Source organism: Lolium perenne, chromosome 4, assembly GCF_019359855.2.
Source record: "Lolium perenne isolate Kyuss_39 chromosome 4, Kyuss_2.0, whole genome shotgun sequence".
Classification (NCBI taxonomy): Eukaryota; Viridiplantae; Streptophyta; class Magnoliopsida; order Poales; family Poaceae; genus Lolium; species Lolium perenne.
Genome location: NC_067247.2, coordinates 189,875,180 through 189,884,317, shown reverse-complemented (window position 1 = coordinate 189,884,317; position 9,138 = coordinate 189,875,180). Strand labels below are relative to the sequence as shown.

The window sequence follows — 9,138 nt, the reverse complement described above, 5'->3', positions numbered from 1 at the left end:
ACCCCAAGGTCTGGTCTTAACTGGTTGTGTCTGGCAATGATCTTGTTGGAGGCATTTGTTTTAAGAGCGGGGACTATCTTCAGGGTGGAAATCTAAGCTTTGATCGGGCGACGATGGTGCGAGTGCACTGTTCCCTTATTAGAGGCGTTGCTTTTGGAGTGTATTTCAGGTGTTGTGTAGGGGTGGATGTATTACTGTTGCTAGGCTAAAATATTATAGCGGAACTTTTTTTCTTAGTTTTTTTTAAATGTTTTTTGGTTGTGTGCATCCGTACTGCTATTAGGGTGTTGCGTTGTTGCAGAGGCTAGATGTAATTGCTATCTTTGATATTAATAAATGCCCTTTATCGAAGAAAAAAAGTAGTTCTAATACGTATCGGAATAAAGCTCGATCCCCCAACAGTGTTCGGCTGACCTCCTATATAGTAGCGATAGGTACAGGGGATTATTACAAGTTACAATCGGTATCAATTTCAGTAATAAACGGCAGTGTCTCCGAGTAGATTTGACCTACATAGTTTTCTCTAGATACAATGTCTGCCGCCGGCACCGAGCTGATGCTGCCGGCCCTCCGAACCGCCTTCCGGCGCGCGGCGGGCTCCTTCTCCTCCGTCCGCGCACGGCCGATCACCGGATCCCACCTCTTCCAGATCGATGGCTACAAGCTCCTCCATAGGATGGTTCCCAGCGATGGCGCCGTCGAGTCCAACAAGTTCCACATCGGCGGCGTCGACTGGCAGGTCTCCTACTACACCAAAGGCTTCGACAAGAAGAGCCGCTTCGTCGGCGTCGGCCTCAGGGCAACTGGGCAGGATGCCTCCGGCGTGGTGGCCGCTGCGTCCCAGGTGAGCATAGTCGACCGTGCGGGGGCGCCGGCGTTCACCCGGCACATCGAGCCAGAAGATCTGGCTAGGCGCGGGCTGACGACGCTGGGCTGGGGCTATAGTACGTACTTTAGTTACACCGGCGACTTCGTCGGCAAGGAAGAGCTCTCCAGGTGGGTGCAGCACCACATGGACGACGACCGCCTCTACATCCGGTGCGACGTTGTTGTGCTCCAGACCAACACGGAGTCTCGTCTGGGCCTCTGGGGAGATACTTGAAAGAATTTTGTACGTGACGCCTTCCTTAGAAACAGGATAAGAAAATATGCTTGTGATCTTTGATTTCATATAGCGTGATACTGTGTAGTCCATATTTGTATTTGAATACATCCGTCGAATATTTATCCGTCTTTTTTTTGCTTATGAAGTTGTGAATCGAATTTTGAGAATAATTTTTGTGACGTGTAAGATGTGAATTATCTCTTTGCTTTTAATTAATTTCAGAATTACCCGGTAATTGATCTAGTAAACCGGTGCTAAGTCGCGTGCTTTCCGCCAATGGCAACTCCAATACCGCTTTTTAGATATAGGACGCGTGTTGGTGATCTCACATGGCATGTATGCATGGATGCCCCGAACCCTAGCATTTTTTTGTACAACCAGATTTGCGCTTGAGAGGGTGGATAATGGGAGCGAACATGCTGTTGTGTGAAGGTGGGGGAGGACACATAATTATAGGGGCGTGCTAGCCGTCGGTCGACGGATTCCCGCATGCGGATCGGTCGTTCCGGCTACCGTTAGATACGCATCAAACGGTCCACAAATCAGGTGTGGTGTAGAGTGCTTTATACACATGACGTGGGCACCACTCTGCACACACGATGCAACAGGCCGCTTTTCTAGACTAGCGCTGCAGCTGTCGCCTTTGACAGTGGTGGAGGGACTCCACTGTGTAAATAGTGGTCTTTGGCTCCTCTAGCTTCACGTTGGTACTAAAAATGTTATTCTCAGCTCAAAAAAAAGAACGGAAATGTTGTTCTCACCTGTACTACGGAGTACCTCTGTTCTGTTTTAATTGACGCCCCTATGTACCTGCTCGCTTCCTGCATGACACAACCACCTCCCATCTATTAGGTTTCGGCTTTATTATAGCGTGTCGGAATAAAGCTCGATGACCCAACAGTGTTCGGCTGACCTCCTATATAGTAGCGATAGGTACAGGGGATTATTACAAGTTACAATCGGTATCAATCTAAAGGTATAATAGATGCCCCCCATAGGGGGTCTCACAACGATTAGAGGTTCTGAGCCGTCGGATCTTTCCGTCTGTGCATCTTAGTCATTCAATTTTTTTCACTGCATCATATAAAAGGGACACCCCAAGTGAAACCCTAGATGCCTCTCCACACTCAACCAATCCCGGCCGCCGCGCTCCTTTCTCTCCTCCAATCCCCACGTTTCTCTCCCCCCAATCCCCTCAAGAGCCACTACATTTTCTGGTTTCCCCGTGTCTGGAGGAGGCAAAGATCAGCATGGAGAAGCACCTACTGCCCTCTCTCCCTTTGCTCCCTGGCATTCCCTATCTTATCCTTTCCCACAACAAGAAGGGTTTCTCATCTAGGTATTGGAGGAAGAAGAAGAGGTGGCAAGAACAGAGCAAGGAGGAGCAAAGGATGGAAGAAGAGAAAATCCCCACCTTTCCTACCTGATTCTTCCTTATCTAGATCCAAAGGTAATTTTCCCCACCCTCCATGATCCTCTTAGGTTCTGCAAATGGTGGTTCCTAGCTTCTTCTGGCAAGGGATTATCAAGAACAATTGGAAAAAAGAGCAAACATCTTTCCATATTTCCGTTTCTGGACATACATGTTCAGAGATTGTCATTTTCGAGTACCCATTTGGCCGAATCAGAGGAACCTTATTTGGAGTGTTTTGTAGGTCTCATTCCTGCGATCGTTTTGAGTGGTCATTCACCCAATTTGGTTTAGCGGTTTAGTTGCAGCGTTGAAAACAAGTTACCGCTCTGTTTTTGCAAACAGGAGAAACAGGAAAAGATGGAAGAAGAGAAGATCCCCACCTTTCCGATCTGATTCTTCTTGACTTAGATTCAAAGGTAATTTTCCCCACCCTCCAGGATGCTCTTAGGTTCTGCAAATGGTGGTTCCTAGCTTCATATAGCAGGGGATTAGCAAGATCAGTTGGAAAATAGAGCAAACGTGTTTCTATATTTCCGTTTCTGGACATACAGTTCAGAGATTGTCATTTTTAAGTACCCATTTAGCCGAAACAGAGGAAACTTAGTTAGAGTATTTTGTAGGTCTCATTCCTGCGCTCTTTTTGAGTGGTCATTCACCCAATTTGGTTCAGCGGTTTAGCTGCAGCGTTGAAAACAAGTTGCTGCTCTATTTTTGCAACAACAGGTTCTACTATTGTCATGACCTTCAAGCAATGAAGGGATTCTACTATTGATTTCTCTGTACTTTGAACTTCAAACAACCTCCTGCTCTGTACCTGTTTCATCCTGCGAGTATGTAGAAGTTGTGTTTCTAAATACGATGTCCATGGAAATTCTCTCCTTGGTGTAGTTAAAGAGTTTGAATGCTGAATAATTTAAGGATTGGTCTGCAGGTTTCTTTGTCACACTTTGGATTGCTCCTGTAAATGTTGAGTGATGGCGACAAAGACGACTCACCTATTCTATGCTAATGCGGAGAAGGAGCTCGAGTCGCCGCTAAGCCGCACCAGAGGGAGATGCCTAGCCACGGCCGAGCCGAGTCGCCGCTGATTCGCCTACGCAAGCCACCTTTTCTTCTCCTCCTTCGTGTTCGCCATTTTGAGGCCATTTTCTCTTGTGCAACCAGTTGTTGTTTGGGTGATTCGCTGCTTCTAGTGAGGAATAAGGGGTGAGGGAGGTGGAAGAGGAGACAATGGATAAGCACATATCTGCTCCAACAAAGAAGTAGAATACGTTCACTCGGCAATAATCACGTATAAAATCTTCTTTCCACCAGTGAAAATGTTGTGGTATAGATATGCCATTGAAAAGTAATATTTCATTTGCTATAAATTGAAATATTTTAGGGATTGAAGTTGGTCTGCTCGTGCATAACTGAGTGCTCTCTTCCTTCATGTTTGATAAATTATTTCTTGTCATATCATCTCTATTGTGGGCAGAAAGATATATATGTTTTCTTCGATGAATTTTTTAAGGGAAAAAATTATTGAATGATCAAAAGGTTTATTTATTATTTGGCTGGTAGGTTCAAATGGACTGATTCATTGCCAAATTCGTTTAGCGGTAGTTGACAGGCTGATGCACCAATCAAAGGTGTATGACTAATCTACTGATTCTATAGGTTTTATCTGTTTCTCAGCAAAATCTTTGTTTATGACCTATTCATAAATGATTTAAAGCAAGCACAATATTTATTTATTAATATAAAGGATTTTCCTAGAAATTTTCCTTCCAAAGAGATAATTTGTCTTGAATATAATTTAATATTGTGTACTGTCTAATATGTTTTCTACTGGATATGGCAGATGCACGTCTGTACATGAGATAAATGATAGACTCATGGACTACCCCCTATAAATGTATGCTCTAACTCCAATCAATGAATTGCGAAGGCCTTCTGACCTGCCGACATGCACATATATGGTTTCAGAAATATATTGTCTATACCCGACCCGTTCTCTCTATTCTTGGCGATGTTTGCATCAAGGCCTTCTAACAATGTTTGAACTTATATTTCTGAAGTTCATACTATAGTATGGTCAGGTATAGATAGTAGATGAGAGCGAAGCTATATGAAAGTTTCAGTTTGGTCAATAGCATTAATTATAATCCGATAATTCAATCTTTCAGATTCAAGAATCACAGTTACTATTTTGTACAAGTTTTGCATTATTCTCCAGTTTATGGAATTCCCCTCTGAGAACTTTTTTTATCCTATTTTTCTTTTTCAGGGGCATAAAACGAATTACAATGAATGGTTATGTTCAGATATGACCCTTCAAAGCTATGGATATTCATACAGGTACATGAGCAGCCTAATGTAATTTCACATATATATTTTTCTTTCTTCACTTACGAGCACTATGAGTTCTTTCCTATCTATATGCTAGCATCTCTTTATTATTGCAGTTTGTTACTAGAACATTTCTTGGCTCGGTCATCTCTGGTGGCCAAGCCGAAAGGCAAAGCTACACATGCTGACCATAGCAGTGGCTATATGCTTGGCAGAGGTTTTTCTATTCGCGGGTTCTCTTGGAAAGGTACATCCTAATTCTTTATTAAAAAGTGTTCTTGTTCGTTGTTGTTTTTTTACATGATAAATATTTATCTTTGCATCGGTGTATCCACCTGCATATTGTCATCCCGAGTTGTCTTTGAATTATTTTATGTGATGTATTTGATGTTTGTTAACCTTTTAAAATAATGTTTTCACTCTGTACATTTTAGGTTTAACTGCACTTGTTGTAAACATTGCCTATAATTTCATGTATGGTAGCAACATACTTCATTATTGTTATCTTTTGCAACATGAGGCATTTGTTATTCTAACTGTCTATTGTTTTCTTCTACATGAACAAGCTGCAAAGGAAGCTTTAACAGCTGAATTTTGCAGCTAGAGGTATTGGCATTGGAGACATACAACAAGATGTGTGAAATCTTCATAGTGTAAAATATAATTTAGGTGTTCACTTCTGTTAGTTCTATCCAACTGGTTGCAATGTTGAAGAAGCTAAATACATATTCTGTATGGTATGATCTGTTGCGGTGATGCCGTCACACCTTACTATTTGAAAATGAGAAGGGTCACGATCTTTAGATGGCTAGGTATATATTGTCCAGATTGTTTGCTTGGTTGTGGGAGATACACATGGAGTTCATTCTTTGTGGGTTAGTTTATATCTTTCTTGCAAATTTCATATTGTGCTTAAGGATGAGCATTGATAATCTATACCCTATAGATTGCAGGTATACGAAGAAGGAACCATAGGAAAAAATTAGTACTTCTATTTATATTTAAATATGAACTGAAGAATCTCTATCAAGTATGATGTGTTCAGTTATGTGGCATTGCTTCAGGAGATCAGTCCATGGGATAGCAATTGCAGGGCAACTCGCTACCGCTTCCTAGAAGCATTGCCCACTTCATCTCTTTTCGTATCCCAGGTATGAGATGCAGCGTCCTCTTTACTGTTCTAGCGGTCTACTGGTAGTTTCCGTGTCCTCCATGTGTTCTCAATCCACTCTCCAGGCTTTGGTTTGGGTGCATAGTCCCAAACCACTGTAATCTTAAATTTATTATGTTCACGGTTGTAATTTGGTGATAGTTTGCACATTCGTTGGTATATAGAGTTTTAGTTCACATGGGTGCTTTATTTTAACTGATATTCCTCTACAGTAACAGCGGTGATTTCATTTTCTATTTGTGTAGTAGCCAGCTCAGGCTACTAGGGCTCTAATCACTGTTATTTCTTAATTATAATTGCAGTTAAAGTAAGCCCACTCAGGTTATTGATAGGGAAGAAGCAATACACAAACATCTATCTTTTCAGTTCAGATGGAGCCGCAGGAACACTACACAATGGATGATTGTCCAGTTATGGTGGATTTCTTTAAATCAAGGAAGTTGTAGATGGCTTCTAAAATTTAAGATGCAGATCGATGTTGGGTTTGCCTAAACCAAGGTTAGTGATGTCATGGCTTTAATTTCAGCTCTGGAATATGTTTTAGTGTAGTGATGGCTAAGCGGTTCTATCATTTTTTTAGACAAAGAACATGCAAAAAACGTTTCTCATATTTTCGTTCTTATGAGTACATGAGTACATGCCAAAGCACCTACAGTTCACTCAGCTGAGGAAGCTTGATGGACTTCCTATCTGTTGCACGATTTATGGTTTCTCAGTTTTGAACACAATAATTTGTCTTTGTTCTTGCATGCAAGATTTTTTGTTCGAATACAACAACTTGTGCATGCTAAAAAACATCATGGGGATGGTTCAGGACATCAGGTGTTATGTTCAGATTTTTGAAGCAACCTTGGAATTTCTAATTAAAATAAACCAATGAGTTGTTATCGTCATCTCTGAGCAGGATGGCATTCTTACTATCATGTAAATATTTAGAACATTGAACTTCACAATTTCACCTTTTTTCTAGGGGACATAATCATACATTACTATATTGTTCGATGAATAAATCCTTATTGACTCGACTTCTGCGGAATTTTGTAACATAAATGTCAATACTACATAGCAAGACATTGCAATAGTTGGACTGTTATTGGCAACTCATGTTTATATGGATTAGAAGGTTACACTAATTTATGATGCATCGAGTAGAGTATAACATTGCTAGCTTGAAATAATAAATATTGGACTGTTCAAGTGTTCGGGTGGAAGTTCAAGTGCTTTTGTTCCCTTCATCCTTTGGGAAATGATTAATTGGCTAATAGTGGGAACATCAATGAAGGAGTCGCAATCATGATGGTCCATCCATTCCATTTTGTAATGCATGTTTTAGTCTATTTCGTGAAATAAGGATATTAGAAGGAAGTGACCATGGTAGCCAATGGTATTATTATCTTGAGAATATGAGTGAGAGAGAGAACAGTGATGATGTATGTTTAGTCATAAATAATGGAAATAAATAAATTAGTAAAAAAGAGAGAAGAGTCGTCATTTCTACATGCAAGTATCATATTCTAAAAGATTGTCAAATATAGGACTTATATTTTAAAATGGATGGAGGGAGTAGCATTTAACTGTCACACAACTCAGCTATGTTCAGATGGCAGATGCAAGTGTCCGCTTCTTGATGTGATTGTATATGCTGATGCGTTCCTAGATGTCATGCCTTCTACCTTGACCCTTTTGTGGTAAGTTTTATAAATTGCTCGCTATACTATTCTTTATTAGTATGAATAAGTAGGGGACGATTGTCTAAATTTTAGTGCAAGAGCAGGTCTACAACTAGGAATCTAACGCTGAAAGTTTGTACAGGGAAGTACTCGATCAGGGAGCTGAGCTCTAGGCGTGTGCATATAGCAGCGGCAAGTGTTGAGGGCTCAAACTACCATCCGCAGCTTCTGCAAATATGGAAGCAACTCACTTAGCATAGGTGTCTGCATATAGCAGCATCAATTGTTGAGTGCTCAAACCACGATCCGCAGCTGCTGCAAATATGTATGCAACTCATTTAGCATAGATCATATCATTATGTTTTTGCTATTGCCAGCTGATTCTATGTGGTGCCATGGCCAGAAGTTTCTTTTATGTATTTGTACTGCTCTGTGCAAGTGTAATGAATGTGTTGAAGGCTATCTTTTGTTTCAATGTCTATACATCTTCTAATTGCCGTAATCTGTCGGTGTGATAAAGGGTTATGGTGTCTATGTATTTTGTTTTTAGTTTTGCTTCTTTAGTTTTGACTTATTTGAACAGGCAGAAAGAGAGAAATAGAATCTGCTAGGCAACTGAGAAGAAAATCTGGAGAAAACATGGTTGTTTCATCTAGCTTGATGAAGAGAATTCAGACCTAATGCATATATAACAGTTCAGTTTTACTGGTTTAGAAAAGAGGACCATACCTGCTGGTACGACAACACCTCAATTCACCTTGCAATTCTCGTTGTCTTCTCTATCAAAATTTGTGCGCACAAGGAGCTAGATCTTGATCAAAAGCAGAGTCCTATTGCTGCGTGTACCAACAGAATGAAGTGTCAGTTCATTTGGGCAACCACAAAGAACAAATCTCAGCGTGCTGCAAGAACTAAAGACAGCTCCTCCTCGTCTCTCTTACCCCTCAAAATCAGATGTAATTTGGAACCCATGTATTCCCGATGATTGGTAATAAAGTTGTTCAGGCTGGTAAGCCCACCGTAGTCCAGGTCAAAAAAAAAAAAACTAAAGACAGCTCACAACGGCTCTCCCGTCAGTTGACAAAGAATTCAGAGTTCCCAGACATAGTACGAAGAGGATTGAACGTCAGTGGCTCTGGAAAGGAGCATACCCCGGCAAGCCCGGCCCCAGCACGTCGTCCGCGTCTCCGTCGTTTGGGGAGGGAGATGCATCCGCGCACATTGGCTCGTCGTGGGTGCCGAGGAACACGAGAGGGAGCTAGCGCTCGGCGACAGGTGTTGCTGGTGAGTGGTGTGGCATAATCGAGCGGCCGTGGCATCATAGTCCTCTAACGACACATATGACATGTGGGCCATTGATATGTCTGTGTGAGATAGAAGTGAAGACCGTGGCGACATCAGCAATTCCTTGTTTGGGAACTATCTAAACGCCAACTTACACCAGGAT

The 9,138-nt window shown here is 41.6% G+C and overlaps 1 protein-coding gene and 1 long non-coding RNA gene across 8 annotated transcripts; both read left to right on the top strand.

Annotated features, from left to right (window-relative positions):
• The first annotated feature begins 532 nt into the window (after positions 1 to 532).
• Positions 533 to 1,102, top strand: LOC139839235 (BTB/POZ and MATH domain-containing protein 3-like). The gene has a single exon (XM_071829285.1). The coding sequence runs from the start codon at positions 533 to 535 to the stop codon at positions 1,100 to 1,102; it is 570 nt and encodes a 189-aa protein (XP_071685386.1).
• A 1,095-nt stretch (positions 1,103 to 2,197) lies between these two features.
• On the top strand, positions 2,198 to 8,193 carry LOC127295363 (uncharacterized). 7 transcript variants are annotated; one of them, XR_011743156.1, is made up of 10 exons: positions 2,198 to 2,555; positions 2,761 to 2,935; positions 3,451 to 3,810; positions 4,363 to 4,600; positions 4,789 to 4,859; positions 4,967 to 5,097; positions 5,797 to 6,001; positions 6,324 to 6,519; positions 7,557 to 7,709; positions 7,834 to 8,193. It is a non-coding gene; the product is annotated as an uncharacterized lncRNA (long non-coding RNA). The 7 variants fall into 7 exon arrangements; XR_011743155.1 differs by having other exon boundaries at positions 2,201 to 2,555; positions 2,862 to 2,935; XR_007847739.2 differs by lacking the exon at positions 2,198 to 2,555 and having other exon boundaries at positions 2,586 to 2,935.
• The last annotated feature ends 945 nt before the right edge of the window (positions 8,194 to 9,138 follow it).